Source organism: Tyto alba, unplaced genomic scaffold (genome assembly GCF_018691265.1).
Source record: "Tyto alba isolate M040663 unplaced genomic scaffold, T.alba_DEE_v4.0 Super-Scaffold_46, whole genome shotgun sequence".
Lineage (NCBI taxonomy): Eukaryota > Metazoa > Chordata > Aves > Strigiformes > Tytonidae > Tyto > Tyto alba.
This window is the reverse complement of record NW_024881322.1, coordinates 5619824-5641702: the sequence shown is the minus strand read 5'-3', so window position 1 is coordinate 5641702 and position 21879 is coordinate 5619824. Positions and strand designations below refer to the sequence as shown.

At 39.0% G+C, this 21879-nt stretch overlaps 2 protein-coding genes across 5 annotated transcripts in view; one reads left to right on the top strand and one right to left on the bottom strand.

Moving 5' to 3' along the window:
* Positions 1–694: 694 nt before the first annotated feature.
* UBA5 (ubiquitin like modifier activating enzyme 5) lies at positions 695–11050 on the bottom strand. Its single transcript, XM_032991207.2, has 12 exons — positions 10882–11050; positions 9797–9842; positions 9614–9703; positions 8480–8589; positions 7976–8062; positions 7223–7307; positions 6291–6395; positions 5976–6103; positions 4635–4770; positions 4115–4190; positions 3209–3315; positions 695–2627 (listed from the first exon to the last, which is right to left on the bottom strand). The coding sequence occupies exons 1-12, from the start codon at positions 11016–11018 to the stop codon at positions 2544–2546; spliced, it is 1191 nt and encodes a 396-aa protein (XP_032847098.1). The 5' UTR covers positions 11019–11050; the 3' UTR covers positions 695–2543.
* Positions 11051–11136: 86 nt separating this feature from the next.
* ACAD11 (acyl-CoA dehydrogenase family member 11) overlaps positions 11137–21879 on the top strand; it is a 36386-nt gene continuing 25643 nt past the window's right edge. For 2 of the 4 annotated variants that reach the window (XM_042806385.1, XM_042806384.1), the window contains exons 1-9: positions 11137–11558; positions 13440–13539; positions 13801–13926; positions 15587–15748; positions 16197–16361; positions 17944–18091; positions 18689–18810; positions 19850–19956; positions 20102–20225. In XM_042806385.1, coding sequence (XP_042662319.1) covers positions 11422–11558; positions 13440–13539; positions 13801–13926; positions 15587–15748; positions 16197–16361; positions 17944–18091; positions 18689–18810; positions 19850–19956; positions 20102–20225 — 1191 coding nt within the window. In that variant the 5' untranslated portion in view covers positions 11137–11421. The remainder of the gene's footprint in view (positions 11559–13439; positions 13540–13800; positions 13927–15586; positions 15749–16196; positions 16362–17943; positions 18092–18688; positions 18811–19849; positions 19957–20101; positions 20226–21879) is intronic. The other 2 variants (XM_042806386.1, XM_042806387.1) reach the window with 2 other exon arrangements.

Genomic DNA, 21879 nt, shown 5'->3' with positions numbered 1-21879 from the left:
GTTGCAGGGTTCCTTTTGAAAGAAAAATCAGTCCCTAAAAAGTACCACATCCCAACCATCCATGATGCGTCAGCAAGGATGGTGAGGAAACAACATGCTTGCCTTGTCAACCCAAAGCAAACTTCCTACAGGAAGCAAGAGGATCGTGAGTAATAGTGAAGGGTCTGCCAGGCTGGGTGCTGGCCATGAGCTTATGCAGCTCTAGTCCCAACGCTCTTAAGATCGTGTGTTCGTGTATTTGTAGGTGAACCTCACGGATATTAAAAAGTGGTTTGTGTATGTGGTGTATACCAAAAAGTACTTCTGTGTAGGAGAACTCCACCTCCAAACAGTGTCACCAGTTTCAAGGGAGATTCAATCATGCACTCAGAATATCAACATTTTAGTAACGTTCATGATACACTGTAAAAACTGAAAACTCTAAGACTGCCAAATAAACAACACTGGACTAAACTATTGCAATGTACTTTGTTAGTTCATAACAAAAGTAATACATTTTCCATCCATTTTATAGTTGGAGTAGATTATACTTGTAAATGTCTTTTTAATTAAAAGATCCTTAAAGCTGTTTTGTGATGCTGTTTTTCTTTAATTTTAACCATTGGTACATACAATCATCTTAATGTATTTTCTAATTTCAAATTCTTCTTGTATATACAAGTTGAAAGTCTGAAAGTAACATAAGAACTGTAAGTGGGCGTACAGAAGTGTATTTATTGGCTCATAAAACTGTCCATGAAGTAAAATGGTAAACAGCTGCCTCTCTTAAAGCTCTCAGTCAGGTGGTAGCAGTCGTGGCAGCTGAATAGTTGAGTCTGGGTTAACTGAGCTGTTGTAGAATGGGTCAGCTGTTTGCCTTGATCTCCAGAGCCAGGTGTGTGCCGCGCTTGTCTTGTTCCCAACAGAAAGGTAAAGTTGCAAAGAAATGTAAGTAATGTTTAACTAGACACTTGGATCAAGGTAGCCTAGACTCAGGGACACAGATTCCAGTATGTACCTTTTACACGATCTCACTATTCTATTTCCCATCCCTCCTTTACAGTTCATTTCTAAAATCCGGTTTATCCCAAACTGAACTTAATCCAAAAAAAAACCCACTTCCATGTTACAGTATAATGCACCCCACCCCAAACCTCCCTCACCAGCTTCATAGAGGATTTTTATGTATATAATATAATCTAGGGTCAGCTGTGGAGGAAACAGATTGTGAAGTTTGTAACCGTCTTCATTCAGCTGCCCTAAGAAACAGAAGCACAGCCCCAACAGTGCTTTTTAGAGGGTGGTTGAATCCCGCTCCTACCCCTACTAGCTGGTTCAGGGTTAGCTGCATTATGCTGGTTTTTGAACAGCCCAAGGTGCTAACATTTGTATTTTACTGCAAAGGCTGAAACTGATGTTCTTCTAAGTTAAATCTAGTGATCAAGTTCTGGATCAGACATACCCACAATAATTCAAATACTTGAAATGGCTACTTCCAGTTCTGCAGTGTACTGGCACTACGCGATGTGTACATTTACAGCTCGTTTTAACACCTGATAAGTTAGAAGGTAACACAACTGTACTAACATTATTTACAAGACAAATACAATAGCTCAGCTGTTCCACTGAAGATACTTGTAAGACTAAACAAACTCAGATTAAGTACATTCCTTGATACAGTCTGTATGATGGAGATGGATCAGAATTACAGCTAAAAGTTTAATAACTGACAAAAACACCTTACTCAGATTTCTGAAGAGACAGACAAGATCTCCTGTTCTTTCTAATGTTGCTGGTAATTCTTACAGATTTTGTCATGAAAAGCATCTGCCAGCTGTAAGAGTAGCATGCTCAGAGCCAGTCTGATATTATAATTCTTGACTAACAAAAGACTTTGCCTTGTTGTAGCATACTCAAAGTATTACCAGATACAAAACATACCGATTGCAATTTAAAAACAAGAAGTAGTAAAACACAGATAAAACTAGGGAACTTTAAAAAAAAAAATCCATCCCAGAGCTATTTAAGGCAGATGAAAAGGCCGAAATGTTCTGATTACTCAGAAAAAGTAGCCACAGCACAATTCATGCCAAGAATTTACAGAGACCAGTGAACGACACCAAGCACAAGTGCCCGGAAAATCAGGAGCAGCACTGTGAGTGAGGCACGAGCACCTGCCCGTGACCTGCTCTGTCCACTCCAGCAGATTTTAACTTTCACTTGTCCTATACTACATACTCTTTTCATCAGGTGATATTTCATATGATGTGCTATGCCTGGTTTTGTTAGTTTATCCATCTTTTATTTTCTACTGAGTGTCTGGACACTAGCAATGCTGAGAAATTAAAATTTAGAGTAGCACAGCTCCATATCTTAAAGATATGACTAGACAACGGAATAGAAACAAAGTAAGTCTGTTTCCTTCCTGCCCCTGTATCTTTACATTTCTGATGAAATGGAACAGTTAAGCTTCAGTAGAGGTTAAAAAAAAAAAAAAAAAGTCTGGTCTTCTCAAAATCCAATGTCAATCCAAACTTCCCAAAGTTGTACTTGTATTTGTTTTGCTACATGTTTCTCATTTTGGCCATGAGTTCTTCTAGGCTTTCTTCAGACTCAGCTACTGTTTCCTCAGCAATCAAATTCTCCTCCTATTAGGAACAGGAAGAAAAAGTCAACAACAAAAACAGGAAACAAAAAGCCCCACCCAAATAAGCTTTATTCCCATTATACCACACCATTTTCCTAGAACCAAGCACTCAGTTGCAAGATTAAGGCTTAAGTGATTATAAACTTAAACTGTATTCTGACTGGGAGTGGTAACGTTCTGGCTGTGATACGTACAGATTATTCTGTGTTGCCCAGGTACACTAATTGCTCTTTGACTCCATATAGCTTTTACAAAATGTATATTGTTAAAATATTAGTCACCAAAATATCAACTGAGAAATTCACATTTTCTTTCTCTTCCCTGTCCCCCAAATACATTCATTCCTATCACTCAGAACTACACTCACGCTGACATCCATACTGACAGACATGTATTTCATAGAAACCCAGAACTGGACCGTAGAAGACAGCAGTCGATGTACTGAGGTGCAATTTTACTGGAATTGTTCAAGACAGAATTTTATTTTAGGTTTCAAGGGTAACCAAACAGGCTCATATTATACATCTCGTCTATATGATGTATTTAAAAAATAAGCGTATTCAGATAGAATAAATGTATTACCTTGTTTGGGATAGTATATGCTACCGTAATTCCCTCGGGAAGCTCCGGTACTGGGCCAGATGCAGCCTTCAGCTCATCTTCTGAAATCTCAGATACTAACTCGATGCCTTTGCATTAAAAGGAATTGAGAACTCCATTAGAAGTTAGATGAAAAAGTTCATTAATCACCATACTATCACATCACAAGGGAAACTGCAGCTACTTTTCGAAAATAGAAAAAATTTAAAAGTGGAAAGACCTTTGATTTCACTTACTTCATTCCCATTATCAGTGCAAAACATTCTCACTTTACAATATATGAAATGGTTCCATACGTGGCACTTGTGGACAAGAGCGGCACCTCTCCTACAGGACTTCATGTCCTTAACAGTTTAATCTCACTGTGAGGACACTTACCAATGGTAAGCTAAGATTATTTGCTCCATTGTGTAACCAACAGAACACAGCTATCCAGTCTTGAAACGGTTATATAAAATGCGTGTACCATTTCTTAACACAATTCTTTCTGATTTAAAGCCTCAGAGGAATAAAAAGCTCTATGGGGATGCCTTAGTGTAGTCGTTATGGAAAAGACAAGTGATCTTTAGCTACATATTTAAAATGAATACACAGCAAATAAATCCTCTCACATCTTTCGTATCTTCAGACCATCTTCTGAGAAAGTATTTTACACAAACACTGTTAATTTTTGCCCCTAAGACCTGCACATTATGCCAAAACTACATCAAGTTGTGTTAGTATTACTGTCAAAACCTATGAAAAGCCAGCAGTCGTTATGCAGTGTAAGGCACAAGAAAGAGGAACCATGAGGAGTCCCGTGTACCCTGCAGTGCGTTCACCAAAACCAAAGAATTTAATTGAAGCTTGGTACTGGGAACATCGTTTTGTCTCCAGCTGATTACTTACCCCAGTCATTGTCTTCGTGTACTATTTCTTCTTCCTGTTCAATTACTTCTTGTTTTGGTCGTGCTGCTTCTTTTTTCTGAAAGAAAAACGGCAAAAAAAAATAAACCCCACAGTATATGTAATAGTCTAATTTTAAACAACAGCAAAAATCAAATCGAATATTCACACTTTAAAAATATTTAAGATATCCAATCATTATTTAAAACTTTGTTAGGCATAAAAATGCAGAATACCTGCAAGATTAGAAAAAAAAAAAAAACAAACCCATTAACACTCAAAAATATAGGACTGCCAGAAAGGTTGAGCAATTAGTGCAGAAGGAAGTATTATCTAACTGAATGCAAGACATTCTGTCTACCCTTTGCTTTACAATAAATCTAAGTACTGTATTTTTAGAAACACATGCAACCATCTGAAGACAATAGTGATGAACATTTTCTTTTACTACAGGTCTGCAGCTTGCTTTGTTCTTAAGACTTTAAGAAAGGGGAAAAAAACCCAAAACCCAAAACATTTTTACCTTATACTTTTCCTGCTGTTTTCTGCAATTTTGGTCACTACACTGTGGATTTGGCTTCATAGACATAGTTGGAAAGAAATCCTGCATCGCATTGTAACCGAGATAGTAACTCACAGTACCAAAATTTAACAGGTATCTAGAAACATAAACAGAGAAAGCAGACCCTTAAATACAGGTGCAAACCTAAAAATTCAGTTGCTCAAGGAATAATTTTTCCTCAAAGAACATTTAGAATACACTTTCACACTAGTGAAGTTGTAAAAAATTACTGTAATTGTTTTAAAATAAACTGTAGTCACCTGACCACAGTGTAACTGCATCATCATGGAACCCAGTCCTCTTATGGTGTAATTGCGCGAGAACAAGTCAGCTACAGACTCAGAAAAAAAAAAGTTTAAATGTAAGCAGTCTTCTCCTGTGCCCTAATCCATTGCCTGAAACACTCAGGTGCCCTGTATTACAAAGGGAGAGTTTTCAACACCTAATCAGAATCAGTTTAATCATCTTTACCGTAGGGTCATCTTGGCAATGAAAATAAAGATTTAAACTAAGCTGCAACATTTGCATTCTTCGTGAGGCATCTGCCGCTATGCATTTTTATATAATACCTCTCTCTGCAGAGCTGAAAATGGTCCTTAGGTGTTTGTAGGCACATCTGCAAACAGCACTTTTATTCTTTGTAACTAGAAATTTTTGGGTACCTGACAAAACCAAGCTAAGGCTAAAAATAGGCTAACTAAGATCCTGTTCTTAAAGATGTTTGTAAAAGACAGTGCATCGTTTTGAAACCAAAAACGAAGCTGTTACAGAATTTTCCTTGCTGACACATGGAGCTCTTTTAACAGCTGGAGTCACGTGACAGTACTTCTTAAAAATATTAAAATATCTCCTATTGCTATATACCTATTTTTAATTCACCTCAGGTTAGAATACAGACACTGCAAGAGAAATTACTACTTCGTGGTCTGCGTACAAAATTTCAAAGAGTTAGCACGTAGCATTTTTGTGTATAATTTAGTGATGTCAAATGGGAGCATGTTTAAATGCAGAACTAAGGGGAGGGAAAAAAAAAACCTGTGTATATGCACTAAGATAAATTCTTAAGAAAACTCTGAAGACTTTTCTTTACCCCTGAAAAATTCTATTAAGAACAGCAGATCCAAAGTAAAGAGACCAGTGAGTCAAGCAGTGTGTATGTCAGCCCTGTCCAACGATGCCAACACCTTTAGGAATTAGGCCACAAACACATAAAAAGAACCAGACCCATCACTGTGAAACATTCCTTCATGTTTCTTTCGCTTATGGTGCTGTACATCAAACAGCAGCAACTCAGTCACTTACTTCAGAACATTTTGTACAAGAATTCCTGCCACAACACCCATAGTTGTAGGAAGACTAGCTGCACAAACTCCTTCTCGTTTTAATGTTTTCTCATCAATATTGGCAGCAACTACAAGTGGAGGAGCACACTAAGGGGAAATAAAGAAATTCAGTTAAATACCGTTTTTTTTTTTTTAAAAAAAGCACAGATCACACAAAATTTTAAGCTACTCCATCAGCTGTGCCAGGATCACATTCACTAGCCAGCTAATCTTCACGCTCCCAGTCCCAGTTTAAAAGAAAGACAAATGAGCAATTCAGCAGAGCACTGCATACCGCGAAACAAGCAGATTCACCAGGTACGATCAGCTGTATATGTCCTGACACTGCATTTTCACTCACTCCAGATTCCATCCAGATTTGTCCAAGTTCATTGCAGGCCTTATAAACACAGAAACACACGCATCAGCACTGCACAAGTATCATGGAGGAAAAAAAAGTTGTCAATTGAGAGTGATTAAACACATTGATCTTCCTCCACTACAACAAGAAAGCTACGATCAGAAAAAAGGAACATGAAAAGGCAGAAGAGAAATTGTTTATCAAAGGACAAATTAAAGCTGTCCTCCTGAAGCTAGCCCTTTGTGCCTTCCCGAGACCCTGAGTCTTCTGAACAAATACAGGCACTGGTGATCCAGTTACTAGCACACTACAGAATCTCATTGAATAAACTTCTGGCAGCACTGATACAGTGTATCTGCGTGCCTTCAGTGCATGCAATTTGCACATCAAGTCAGCTGAAGGATAGCAGAACACATGTGTTTGGCACCTACCCGACACTGGCTGCTACTATAATGAAAAACAGTTTGATTAGGTACGCAGCCTTAAGACATCTTTAGTATACCAAAAGTCATATGAAGTATACAATTAGCTATACACAGTCTTTAAAAGGTTTGTAAGATTTAACATTCCAGGCTTTGATAATACCTTTATATGAACAGGATAATTTGGAAAGACAGACAGGGCTTACGACAGTCTTTTACTAACCATTAGCTGCTAGTAACTTAAAAGTCTACAGTTATTTTTATACACATAAAATATCTTTTATAAGAATTGGGTAAAAGCTCAGACTCGGTTTCCTTAAACCAAGGAGGAAATGTCTTAGAAGATTCCTGATACATTCCTATCTTTTCTCTAGTCCCCACAATTCCTAACATTATTTAGAGGAGAAATAGGCACGAGCTTGTGGAAGTCTTTGATGGCCTTACCGTGTTAATTGCCATGCGAGCTTCAAAATTGTCCACGCAACTCAGAACGAGATCGACAGGCTTCCCTTCCTCTAGTGCACCGTTACTGAAATAAGTATCAGAATTTTGCATGAAATTGCTGACAGAACAAAAGACCAACATGGCAATCAACATGCTGCTTCAGAGTATGGAAGCACAGGGGAAGTGCATTTCTAGCAAAGCCTGTGCAAACGCAGAACAGGATACATCTAGCATCTTAAATCTACAGAAGAAACGACAGCATGCTGAAGCTGGGATTTAAATATATGGGCATTTTGGATTAAAAGAAGCTTTACATAGTATATGCTCACAGTACAAAGTATTGGAGAATGGTATCTTTGTAAAACATTATGACAAATGGGAAAAGTTATTTCAGAACTTCTCTGTGAGATACACTAATAACTATTTTTTTTTCTTCATTCTACAAAGGATACCTGAAACTACTCCAGAGCAGTCAAAACATGATCTGCTCTCTTTTCTATACTGGGGAAAGCCTGTAAGACCTGCAGTTTTGGTTGGAAATCTAAAGATGCACTAATATAAAATAGAACTATGGCACAACAGAAATAAATGCCAACCCTAGAGAAAAGGTCTAGGCAGGAATGTCTTCATATATACATATTTCCCACTGGTTTTCAATTGGAAGTCATTAATTGGAAAAAAAAAAAAATGTGAGGCTGTATAGAACCACACATCAGCAAAAGTTAGTAATCTGCTTTTGTTGAGAGATTTTACCTTATTCTATCCATGAAGTGTTCAAAGTTGTCCAGTGTTGTGATGTTGTAGTTATGTACTTCAAACTGAACATCAGGATTGATATTCCTTATGGAGGAAATAGTATGAGTCAATATTAATAAATAAAATGATAACTTACATTCTACTCCCTAACTTCGCAAGTGTTGCTACAGTCTTGAGCTTCCACTCTGAAGTCTAGAATATACCCATAGTTGTCAAAAATTCACAGATTAAATGAAAAAAAAAAAAAACACAACATATTCAAGTGGCATAGTTTATATCAAACTTGTGGGCAAAATTAGCTATACTTTAAAAGTATACTCACATTACTGTTTTGGTCAGTACAAAAGTGTCCTTAAAGTATCAACCATTCCCACAGCTATTTCATACTCAAATTTCCAAATTAGATCATGCTACTTTGCAAGTGATTAAGAGTGAAACATCAGTTTTCTGAAGCACCATCCTGGGTAAATACATTTTGATACCCACTTCTCTAAGTTATACCTCAAAGTATGCTCTGCTGCTTGCACTTTACTTAATCCAGCTTGATGAGGTTGGAAGAAGAGCCTGTTCATGTTTGCCAATTCCACTTTGTCATAATCAAACAGAAGCAGCTACAATAAAGATTGTATTAACATATGTGAATCTCCAAAGACTCTGCAACCAGAGCACTATGGCAGGGCATTTTAAACAACCAAACTCATTCTAAAACCAAAAACAACCCCCCCAACCAAACAACTCCCCACGTCCACAGTCCCATTCAGTTCACGTACAAAAGTTACCAACACTGTAAGTAGATGAAAGACTGAATTCTAACTGCCATTCACCTGAACTGATTCATTAAGTCTCAAAACCTACTCTCAATAAAAAGCAATCTGTTCATTTGATCTAAACTAAGAATATTCAACAGATTATCTACATGAACACTATCAACTCTGTTATCACTTTCTTGCTTGCTGTTATGGCATTAACTAGAAACGTGTAATTTCTTTCACTTGTCTCAGCATGTAGTTCTTCAAAAACAATTCACTTAAAATACCTACATAATACATGGACATGTTGATTATTATAAATTCAGAATCCAATGTCCTTCTCTGTGCCCAAAATGTTCTATTCTATTAACTCTGGAGGTTCTTATCTATACACAGATCGAATTATTTTTAACTGCTGTTAAATTTTTAGCTCTGTCTGCCATATGATGAACTAATGTTTGTGACAAAAAGCTGCTTGACATCTACTGCATTTCAGTTTTATGAATGTCAACTTTCTCTCATAACATGAGAGATAAACTTCTATGTGAGTTACCCCCTCCTTTTTCTTTATTTTGTCTTACCTTTGCAATAATCCAGTATGCAGATTAGACAGATGAGCTCCTATAAGAGCATGCACAAGGCAAGCATTCCAATAAGAATCATCCATATGATACAGGATTAAACCCTAAATAAATCTATTTTACAAGCATAAGAAAAATACACACTCTTCATTTGTGATGTTTACTCAAGTGCTGTTCTTGAGTACTTTCTTCGTAGTACTTTTTTTTATTTGGGCAGAATCAACTGAGTGAAATCGAATCTAACCCTTCATGAAGAAGACTGGCCCATCTACTATAAAGAAGTAGAAGAAGAAAACTCTCATTACCTTACCAATGCCACACCTTGTCAACATTTCAGCAGTCACACTGCCAACTCCACCTACACCTACTACTGCAACTGTAAAAGTACGGATTTTCTGTAGAAAGAAATAAAATACAGATCAGTATATCCAAAGGGGTCCTCACAGGGGAAAAAATGCAAGTCTGTTTTAATGCAGATAGAATCCTACCTCATAGTCTTTGACAATTCCCATTCTTTTTAACGCCATCAAGCGACTACAAAGAAAAATGGCAATATTACACAGAAAATGCTCTCTACATTTTCAATAGGAATTCTGCTTTTCAGATATATAAAATCAGTTTTGCTTTAAAAATAACCCCACCAAGCATCATACTCAAGCCTGCTGTTTTCGCTGCAGTCGTGACTGCCAGCTAGACAGTCTAACTGTGCTAGCTGATGTCTTCCTATTAGAAACAGCAACAGAGTACTAACCCTGCAGAAACTCACATACTTATTCAGTTGGTATGAGTAACACCAATGAAATCAGGAGGATCCATAACTATTTTTGTAAATGAATCCCTGATTTACGGAATGAAAGCCTACACTTTTTTTCTGTAACGAACCATATGGCAGCAGGCCACTGAAGACCCTTCCGCTATTTTCTGATCAACTTGATTTCCAACATATTATTAGAATAAAATTAGAGCATATCAGGTTGTGAGGATAACCAGAAGGATTTTAAAGTAACGTTTTATCCTGCTACTGCTGTTTTTCATTGAAGTACCAATGAAAGTACAGGTATTAACTTGTATTAAAGCAATTCATCCTTAAAAGAAAAAAAAAAAAAAAAAAAAAAAGAAAACATCAGATTTCCAGAAGTGTTGAGCATTAGAAGGGGTCCCAGATGCTCAAGACTTCTCCAAACCAAACTCTAAAATGGGTAAGTTAGAGGAATAAGACCTCATGTAATGCCAACACCTGTCCCATTTATCAGCAACGCGGCTGAAAAACTCCGCTCCCTCTCCCTGTCCCGCAAAGCAAGATAACCCACAGCCCCGCCGCTGCACCTGGGCTGGGAAATCCGAGAGCATCTCCCCCCCTCGCCCCACAGAGCGCCTGCCTTCACCACCGCCCTCACACCACACCCAGCTCCAACCCCCGGCCCCCCCCTGCCCGAGCCCAAATCCACGCTCCTTTTCTCCTCTACCCAGACTGACGAACCCAACCCACGGCCCGAGACCCCACAGCCCTTCCCCATCCTCCACACCCCGACTCAGCCCCTGGGCCTCATCCCCCCCGCTCCCCCGGCCGCACCTGTAAGGGTTGGAGTCGGTCACCTCCGGGCTCATGCTCTCGATGCGGGGCCGCGCCGCCCGCCGCCCGCCCTTCTCCCGGGCCAGCTCCTCCTCCAGCTCCCGCACCCGCCGCTCCAACCGCTCCAGCTCCGCCATGGCCACACCACAGCGACACGTCCCCCGTGTCCGTCCCCCACACACCCCCGCCCGCCTCAGCTTCCGGGAGCGGCGGGGAAGCGCCGTCCCCTGCTCCCGCCGGCCCCTCAGGGAGCGTTCCCACCTCTAGAGAGGGGAGGCGTGTGTGTGTGTAGGGGGGATCTCCTGCCGCCCGACAGCGGGCAGCGAGCGGGTTCTGACCACGGGGCAACGCGGACAAGTCACGACCTCCCGGCGGCCGCTTTCTTTCCCGGGGGAGCCAGCCGCTAACCGGGCGCCGGGGAGCGTTTTCCCTGTCGGACCAGGCCTCTTGCGGTTGCCGCGGCGACGCCGGGCAGCTCCGCTAGTAGCGTAGCGGCGCGGAGGGCGGGTGCGCAGCGTACGCTGCCGGCGTAGGGCGGGCATGGCGGCGGAGCCGGGCACCGGCGAAGTGCGGCGGCAGCACCGCTTCGACCAGGGCAGCTTGGAGCGGTACTTGGCCTGCCGCCTGCCCGGCTTCCCGCGGCTGCCCGCGGCGGGGCTGGCCGTCAGGCAGTACAGGTAAAAAGGGGCGGGCCGCCCCCCTGCCCCGAGGCCGCCGGTGAGGGGCGAGCGCGGCCTCCGTGGCTGTTGACATGGGCCCTCGCCCCCGGAAGTGGAGCCGGAGCCCGGAGCGTTCCCCTCAGGGGAGAGGAGGAGGAGGACGGCGGCTTTGCTCGCCGCCCAGCAGGCGAGGTGGCCGGAGTTAGAGCCCTCTGCCCGAGTGGTGGCAGACACGGGCCGCCGAGGGGTCCCCTGAAGGGCCGGAGGAGGCCAAGGTGACCTTGGCTGCGGCGGGCCCGGGCGGTGTGTTGGGCGGTGGGTGTGTTGGGCGGGCTTCCCGCAGTCCTCAGAAAAAAAAAAAAACAAAACAAACAAACAAAAAAACCCTTGTTCGGCCCTCTGTAGTGCGCTCCCATGGAGTGTGCGCACAGCCGTTTTATTGCCTCCTCATAAATCCTGATTTGCCTGGCTGCTCTTTAACAGCACGGCAAATCGTTATCTTCAGGAGCACGTGCATGGCTTAATTAATTTGCAAAGCCTTAGGTTATCATCAGGTAAATGGATCCATGAAAACGGCCGACCACTGTGCTGAGATTCCCATTAGTGCCCTGAGAGCAGTGCATCGTGTCAGCAAGGTGCTGGGTGCTACACCTGGGCTCCAGAGCTGCTGTTGCACAGATCATCTAGTTTATTTGCATTCTGCAAATTAGTGGGGTGGCTGCGTGACTTCCAGTCTGGGGCTTACGATTAGATGTTAAGTTCTTCTGAAAATATGTATTGATTCTGTTGTGAACATGACATTGACTGCTTTATCTGCAGCTATGAATAAGAAACAGTAAACAGTCTTCTGATGTAAACATAAAACACCCACAGAATCCTCAGCTGTACTCTAATCCTCATATGTAACTTCAATTGAGAAGATTTTAAGAGGGGCCTCAGGGAATAGCTATTAGTAAAATCTGCTAAAATATTGCCAATATTTATGCTTTTACTACTTTGTCTTGCGGTTGCACTTCAGGGCTTCAACCAATCTAAATCTCTGCTGTTCCAGGCAGGGTATTTGTGCACTGCACTTGTTGAACTATTTTACAGACTATGCCCTAACTGCCTCAGGGAGAATGGAAATATTGTGGGGTGCATGAGGGCAGAAGTTCACTTGATTTTGATTTTCCAGTGCAAGTCTAATCTTTTATTGGACTAGGTTAGAATGCGTCTTAAAAATGATCTTGCGTGAGGAGAGGAAGGCACAGAGCCTTGAGGAAAATAAAGATCAATGAGCTTGATGATAGGGATATGATGGACAAGGTGTTATGAAGGATTTAAACCAGATTGTACTTTTACATGCATATGTGATTGAAATGTCTAATTTCTATGATTCTTTGCCACTGCAACATTCATTCTTTAAAACTTTAGTTACTATAGGCAGTCCTTTAAGCATAGCATATGTATGTGATGATCAGGCTAGCATACAGTGGGGCTTGGCACTAGAACTCATCAGTTACTTAGAGAGGTTTCTCTACACTTACGTTGTTCAAAATACAGCTTGCCAAATGAAAAATACAGTTATGGGCTATTGTGATTTCAGCTCTGTTTAATTTCCTCCAAATTGGAAAGCTTTAAAGGTAGTATCTACTGCGTACCTTGAAAACATTGATAATGCCTCTTTAGGGAGGAGAAGTAAATCTCCATTTCACATGAGAACAAATTGAGTATCTGTGATCTCTCTGCAGTGAAAGAAGTCCTCTTTCTTATAGGTAGGAATAGAACCTCTGACTCCCAATTTTGTAGGCTATCATTTTGTTCAGGGCAAGTGACTGCATTTAGCATAATTTCTGTTAACAGTTTGCAAATTTCTAAGTACTTGACATTCATAAGTAATGATAATCTTTCTCTTTGTAGCTCAGGCCAGTCAAATCCAACCTTTTATCTTCAGAAGGGTGGGCAGGCTTATGTGCTCAGGAAGAAGCCCCATGGCCCTCTGTTACCTAGAGCTCACAAGGTAGGTAACACTCTTCAGCAAGCTCCAAACACTTTGTATTGCAGGTGGAGAAGTCGTGTACGTGATGGTGCAGCATACAGTTGCATGTGTCTAGAAATGGAGTGAAATGCTGGATCTTTTCTGGTTTTCTGTGTTTGCTGGATCTTTTCTGGTTTTCTGTGTTGTATACGTAACTAAACATTTAAGAAGATATGTTGTCATTCACTGTACTCTTTTATGTTGGGAACTTTTCATTGAACCTATGTTCTGTGTCTTCTTCAGATCGATAGAGAATATCGTGTGCAGAAAGCCTTATTTTCAGCTGGATTTCCAGTTCCTGAGCCCCTGCTGTATTGCAGTGACGTTTCTGTCATCGGAACAGAGTTTTATGTAATGCAGCATGTGCAGGTTGGTCCTCCAACGTGAGAGATTCTTTTCTTCTCTCTACCACAAACTGCTTTTAAATTGTTTAAAACTTTTCTGTTTGAGCCTTGTTTGGCATTTACTTAGCTTTGTGATATAAACGTAAATAATCCTTTGATATTTTAAAGAAATGTTAGCTATCAGGGATTCTCACTGATTCCAGCTTCTCCAGGACTTATTTCCTACTTCGTCGAAATTTTTCAGCTCAGTATTTAACCTCTTGTTCTCATTTGAGCTCTCAGGAGGATGTCTTGAAATGAATCAATATTGCTTCTGTAAAAAGCATACACAAGTCAGAGGGAGAAATATCATGCTATACAGTTATGCTGGATCCTTGGACATCCTGGGACCTGTTTAGTACTGAAGATAGTAGTGTGCATATCACCTTTTCTCGCAAAACAAGCAGGATTCCAGCTCAAGCACTACTTTCAGAAAGAACATGGCACAGCTGTCTGTGGTCCATCCCTCTGGGATGCTGTAGCTGAGTTGATCCTGTTTCTATTAGATTTGGTGACTCTTGAGTGTAAGTCTGCTGTATCGTGTATTTTTCTTTTTTTTTTCCTGTGTGAGGAGAATTTGAATTCAAGCCTCTTCCCTGTCATTGCATCCTGCTCTATCATCAGGTTCACTAGGAAATTAGAAATATAAGACTTTATGGGCCAATTCCTGAAAATTAAGTTAACCTTCCTACAAAAAACATGAATCAAGCTGAAAATAAAATGTAAAAGCTATGAAGAATTTGAAGCTAATTTCTTACATTAAAGATGGAGAATTTTTCTGATTTTGACTAGAACAAAGTGGCTCCTTAGTGAGAAACCTTGCTACTGTTATATTTACATTTCTAAGGATGTAAATTTACAGTATCCATTCTATGATGGACAGCGGTGCACTACTTTTAACAAATACATTGTGTATTTAGAAAACAATCATACATTGATTGTGTTGAATATTACACAATACAAAATCTGTTTTCTAGATTTGTTATGCACAATCTTTGAGCAAAAAAGTTCTATTGATGCTGTAGCTGTATAAATATATTGAAGCTATTGTGTGAAACAGTGAAACTGAGGAACTTAGAGAAGAGTCTGGTTTTTCTTTTCCAATCTGTTACTGTCAGGGTCAAAATAAAAGGAGAAAATGGAAAAACACACTCATCTTCTAAATGTATTAAACTGCTTTTAAGGAGAACACAAGCAAATGTCTTTGGATTGTTTGCCTCCTTACAGGTACAACCCACCCATTCCCTTCCTCTCCCCTCCTGCCCCTCCCTCCCCAAGGTCTTCATTGATAATTTTTCTGGAAGTTAGCCATTAGAGACAATACGGTAACTTTTTTTTTTTTTTTTTTCTGGTACTTTCCAGCATGAGGATATCTGGATTGAGTGCTCTAATTCAGACTTTCATCTACTGAATATATCTGTTATTTTAATTGTCTTCCAATAGTTATTCTCTATACTAATGATTTGAGATTACTGTGAATCCCTTCATCTGTCCTGGGCAAGAAGTAAAATAAATGCGGAAGGAGTTTTTGATTGCATAGGGAGTGTTGGTTCACTGCATATGGTTTTGCTCTTCAAAAGTATAGCTTTACTTCTCTTCATCCGATGTGTACATCCCACCAAATACCTGATTTACACTGTTTCTAGGGTCGCATCTTCCGAGACCTCTCACTGCCTGAAGTGGGCCCAGCAGAGCGTTCTGCGTTGTATATTACAATGATAGAAACTTTGGCCCTCTTGCACTCCTTTGATTTACAGTCATTGGGTCTCCAAGGATATGGCAGAGGACCAGGATACTGCAGAAGACAGGTAGAGCTCTTCAAAAAATTCTCTTGTTTTATTAGGCCTTTGAAGATTTATTTGATTGGCAAGCTAAATTGTTAATTATTAATGACTTGTAAAAGTAACCATATTTTAGTTATTAAACACCTTCACTTAATTCAATTATTTGTGCACAGTGTAAGGTTACTACTACATTCAGATCAATTCTCTAATGCTATACTCAGGGAATGATACTCGTTTGCTTTTGGGATAATACTAGATTTAGACTGTGTAAATAGGATTGAAATAGAAGACAGAGATGGTCTTAATTGCATCTTTTGACCTTACAGTTCACATTTGAAAATGCAAAGGTAGTGGGTTTTACTGGTAACATGGTAATAGTCGATATACCAGAAGCATGTGCTTCAGAATTTTGTGCTCTTGCAAAACCTGTGAATCAGTTGGAAAATCTGTTGAAATTTTTGTATTTCTTTAGGTATCAACTTGGAAAAGACAGTATGATGCAGCTGCTCATACAGATATACCTGCCATGAACAAGCTGGCTGAGTGGCTAGCAAACAACTTGCCACCTCATGATAATGAAGAAAGCCTGATTCATGGGGACTTTAGAATAGATAACATCATCTTCCACCCAACAGAGGTATTTGAAACATATTAGTACATGTTTAGTAGTTTTTGGTCCTCCATTTGTTTGTTCTCCTACCATATAATGAGACACTTAAGTGGCTGGTTTAGTTCATGATACATCTTTGAAAGGAACGATGGGGAACTTGGCTCTTCTCTATACTCTCTGGTGTTTAGATACCTAATACAGTACTGGCTTTCAATGCAGGAGCTAATTAGTCAGTTTATTCATTAACTCTAGTTCCTACTTCAAAGTCTAGGAACAAAACTTTTTATATGCATAAATCCTATTGAATACCATGCAACTTAATGACATACTGAAGGCTCACTTCATTAAACTATGTAAGCACCAGATCCAAAGCCTGTTGAAATCTGTGGTATGGCTTCAGTTAACAGCAGTGGCTTTTGGAACAGGATCTGAATGCATGGTATGTGATACTAGTGGAAGCAAAGAAAAATCTGCCAAAGCTGCTTCGTTATGGAGCACATGTAGGTCATGGAGACCCCAAAAGTTCCTCAGTCATCTTTAGGGAAGTGGAAGATTTTTTTTTTTTTCCTAGCTTGTGGAAATAAATGTATTTACCTGTCTATTGGCATAAATGCATTTTCATTATTTTTTTCCATGCTATTTGCTGTGTTGTGACCAGAAGATATGCCTGGGATTTGTGACCAAGATTCTGCAATGCCTGCTTCACAACAAAGCAACAGATCCCAGGGATTCCCACTGTTGTGCATAGATCAGTTGATAAACACTGTTTGTAGGTTTAAATGTGCTGATTGACATCCTGAGCAGAGAATCTGGCAGTCTCAGGCAGACTCCCAGCAGTTCCTGAAGTAGTTGAAAGAATTGACCAAACTGCACATAGGTAATTTTAAATCATCTGTGGAAACTGTTCCTGTATGTGCAGGAATGACCATGTAGGAAAGTCTTTTGCACATAGTTCAAGTAGCCATGGATCACGAGTAGGCTGGAGGGGTTGTTCAGGATGACAGGCCAGCTGGATTTATAAGAATTTGTCAGAAGGAGAGTTTGGGGAGTCTCAGCCCATCCAGCTGAAGACACCATTGCAAGGATGCTTGCAGCAGAGGCTCATGTCACTAACTGGGCAGTGATTGACTGTCCTGTTTAAGAAATTCAGTTCCCCATGTAAATGTTAATCTATGCATAATATTGTGATAAATTAGGGTTTTTTAATGCATGATCTTCCATGAGTATCTGTGCAAAAGGAATGGAAACAAAAAAAACCAAACCTGTCAATGCTACAGTTCTTTAGGATGTTTTATTTCAATCATATTTTGACTAGAAGAGTTTAGAAGTTTCTGACAGAAAGAATGCTACTGAAAAATGTAGAATTTAAAACAGATTTTAATTGGAAAAATGCCTAGTTTTCTGCCATTATATTGAATGTTAATTTTCTGCAGATCTTCAGATAGTGCTAAAAGGAACTGGTTTTGCTGTAGACAGGTACAGTGCATGTTTTTAATTTTAAACTCACAGTAAGCGAATAAAGCTGTTGCATATTGAAGTGGGTTGTGCATTTGTGGAAAGAGAGAATTCGTCTTCTAGCATTCACTTGAGGTTTTTATTTTTATTTAAGGCTCGTGTTTTGGCAGTGCTGGACTGGGAACTTTCAACTGCTGGTCACCCTTTGACAGATTTAGCATATGCCACTCTATTCTACTTTTGGCCTGCATCTATTAAGGATTTAGGTCAAGGAACTTTCCTGGGTTTCAAAGACACCATAGGTATGAAACTGTAATCTTTTTGTTGAAATGAATTGTAGGGTTGATTTCTATTTGATATGTTACCTTTATAAACAATAATAAAAAGTTAAATTAATAGGCACATCATTTTGCATTTGGAAAGAACTTTTCCTTAGTTATCTTCATTGTAGGAAACACACTGATTGTGAGGTTTTAGGTAGTCCTGTTTTAACAAGCTGTGGCTTAGCCACAGTATGCTACTTCTGCAAAAGTTTATTTTGATCCTTTCTTAGAGATAATGAAAGAAAACTGAAATTTGATTGTAAATTTATAATTTATTAAAAAAAAAAAAACAAAAAGGCACCCCCATCCCCCCTGCCTTGGCGAAACTAATTTCCTGACTGGAGTGAAGGTGAGGGGCAGTAGGAAGCGTTATACTTCTCTGGCATTCTGACAACTCCTATTTCCTTTTGGCTCTCCCTATCACACTTAAGTCATGAGAAATAATACATCATGTTTTTTACTATCTAAATGGAATATCTCATAAAGCTGAAGAGCTTTTCAGATGTTGGAAGAGTAAAGTGGAAAAAATGATAGAAAACGTCGAGTGTTATAAAATATTCTGTTGTTTTTTTGTAGAAACTCCTTCAATTGAAGAGCTAGTTTCCATTTACTGCCGCTGCCGGGGTATTAGCACTACTTTATCCAACTTTAATTTTTTTCTTGCTTTGTCGTATTTTAAAATGGCAGCAATATCCCAGGTAATACACTCACATTTTCTGAATTGTCACATATTTTTATTATGAATATTTGTAGTTGGTAATACTTGATCAAAATACGAATAATATTTTTAAAGTAACTGGAAACGTTGTATTCAGTTTGTTCCTTTAGAAGCGGGATCTTAGGTGCTTATGACTAATAACTCTCTAAGATACAATTCTTGCTACATAAAGTACATTGCATTAGATACACCTGACTTCCTAGAAAAGTAGTCTAAAAATGAAGAAAATGTGGATATATGGGTTTTTCTTATTGATGTTCCAGTATGTAGGACATTTTGTCATTACTGTTTTGCGCTCTCTGGCTAATTTAAATCCTGTATTAGAGAAACAAAGATCCTGCTAAGTTTCTGCAGCTCTCATGAAAGTAGATAGCAGGATAGTTAATTAAGATCCAGGTGGTGCCACCCACAGATGAAAAAAGGTGTGTTGTAAACTCGGCACAGGAGCCCAATCTTGAGATGTGGTTATAGGAGAAAACAAGTTTCCTTGATTCATTGTTAACAGAACTATTTAACTAGATATTTGGCCATTGTAGAGCGTAAGTTTATTTTAAATGAGATCAGTTTACCAAATGTGGGATAAGCTACCTGGCATTAATTTGGAGTAAGACTGTGTACATGGGTGGTTAATTTAGTTGTGGATAATAATCATGTGTATATACTGTTGTCCATTGGCTTAAGGGAGAGGCTGGGCTTGCCTGTAGTATCATGTGAAGACATTTCTTTTTTTTTTTCTCTACTAATTTTTGTGATTTTCCTTCAGTTTGGTTTAGCTTGGGTATGTTTGGTTTTTTTTTTTTTTTTTTCTTCTCATGTGCACCAAGCATCTCCATTATATCAGAAATGGACCAAAACAAGTATTAACTTATCCTAGTAAAATCTGTCTGAGTGCTAATTCTTTTCCTTTGAAGAATATGTACATTTAAGTGTTACTTTCATAGTTGAAGAAATCACCAGTCTATTAAAGAGACAATTTTAAGTGCATAATTATACCCTGTATGCCTTTCTTTTGTTTTTAGGGTGTATATGCTAGATACCTCATTGGAAATGCTTCTGCAGAGAATAGTCATGAATTTGCTAAGATTGTGAAGCCTTTGGCAGAGAGAGGGTTAGAGCTCTCAAAAAGGTAAAAGTACTCTAAACTACTGGTCACAGTCAAGGCAAAGCTTTTACAGTGTTTTTGCTTATTTACATGCCCGTATAAGGCAGCTTATATTATTATGAGGGAAAATCTGGTCTTACTTGTTATTGCATTGAATGTTCTTCTCTAGGTCATCTTTCAGCAGCACACATCACAGCACTTCTGGAGAGCTGTTCCATCAAAGTAGGAAAGGCCAAGAAATTTTGCTGAAGGTCAAGCAGTTCATGGAGCAGCATGTATATCCAGCTGAGAACGTAAAAGCTTTTAGCTTTTTTAATTTAGTAAACCTAGTTGTAAATGTCTATTTATAGTAAAGCTATTTATGACTAGAGTTTGTGAAAACGTAAAACTATGTATAGAAGTCGTGACCTATTTTAATTTTTTTTTTTTTTCCAAAACAGCCTTATTTTCATGCAGTGATGTTTGTGGCATTGCAAAATATTTACAGAAATTATTATAGTCTGCATTAGGTTTTTTTCAGAATTAAAATGTGTATGCATTGTTAATGAAAGCTAAGAGTTACGTTATAAACTTTTTAAACCTTAAGAACGAATCTTTTTAAAGAGTTACTTCTTAAAGGTATTTGTCAAAATACTCTTGACACTAACAAAAACCTGGAACTCGTACATACTAAATGGAAAGACACTTAGTTAAAAAATGGAAACTGCTGTCACTAACCAAAGTTGAATGTTTCTGTTTCTTGCTGTATTTTTTAAGATGCAACTTTTATGACAAAAAACGGGATTTCAAAATGTATCAATGTAGCCTCATTCCTGAATATATCTAATACCAGTGAAGGATTAAAACCAGATAATTAAATGTCTACAGAAGTCCCTAAATAGTGAAAGGGCAAATGAGATGAAGCATTTTAATTCTTCACCTTGCGAGATTAGATATTTTCCACTTAGAAAGTTGAACCAACTTTTAGACTCACGGAAGAGCAGATGACTTCTGTTGCAAAATTGTAGGGTTTGGCTTTTTTTTCTTTTTTTTTTTTTTGCAGTCAGGCAGAAATACAGAGAACATACTAATCTAAAAGATTTATGAATGCATCTGCCTATCACAAGGAGGAATTGAGAGCAGAAACTCTTGATAGGCAAAGTTTCTTAAAAGTTTGTCTGAAACTAGTTTTGGATTGTCCGAGAAAGCCTTGCAATAATTAAAGTACTTGCTTTAAAAACAAATGGACCACAAAGAGCCGTGCAAGTTTTGCAGATGAGTAGTGTTGGGCTTGTAAGTTATTTCTGATAACACGGATTGTGAAACAGGACTTGTAAATTCTACTTCGGAATTTGTCTGACTGTGTAATTTCTCAGAAGAGGGCACTACTTTTATTTGTTCTAAAACTAGTTTTGGGCCAGCTTTGAAGTGTCGTGCCTCACTAAAATATGCTTGTGAAGATACTAAGATTACTGAATACACAGTTTTACTTAGTACTATTCACTGGTGCTCAGAATGACTGCTTACATAATCCATTAAGGAATTAATTTGACAGGAAAAGAAAATGTATTCTCTGTGGTTTTTCCTTAGTAAAAAAAAGATTAACTGGCTTATATATCTGAATGTTTTGATGGGAAGCCTGGATCTTAAGTGTCAGTACATCACGCTTTTATTTGTTGTTTTACTTTTGGGTTCAAGGCTCTTGTGTGTACTGTTGGTAACAGTTACTTGTATCATCAGAAAACACTGAACTTACACTGTAATCATCACGTATTTTAAACCACCTCCTATCACTTCCCTGTATGAAATAAGGCACTGATTGGGGTCCTCTCCATTTAAAGTCTTGCAAAATGAACAGATTGCTGTTTGATTTTTCCACTGTGTTTTTAGTTTTATAATGCAACTGACTATGTCATAAAAAACTGTTAAATATTTTTATATTGCTTTCTTGGGGTGTAGGGCTGAAAA

Excerpts from the sequence above, each read along its gene's own strand:
- UBA5 (XM_032991207.2), bottom strand. The coding sequence starts at position 11,018 with ATGGCGGAGCTGGAGCGGTTGGAGCGGCGGGTGCGGGAGCTGGAGGAG. Across the intron at positions 7,308-7,975 it reads CACTTCATGGATAGAATAAG|TAACGGTGCACTAGAGGAAG; the intron begins GTAAAATCTCTC and ends TACTTATTTCAG. Across the intron at positions 6,396-7,222 it reads CTCGCATGGCAATTAACACG|GCCTGCAATGAACTTGGACA; the intron begins GTAAGGCCATCA and ends TGTGTTTATAAG.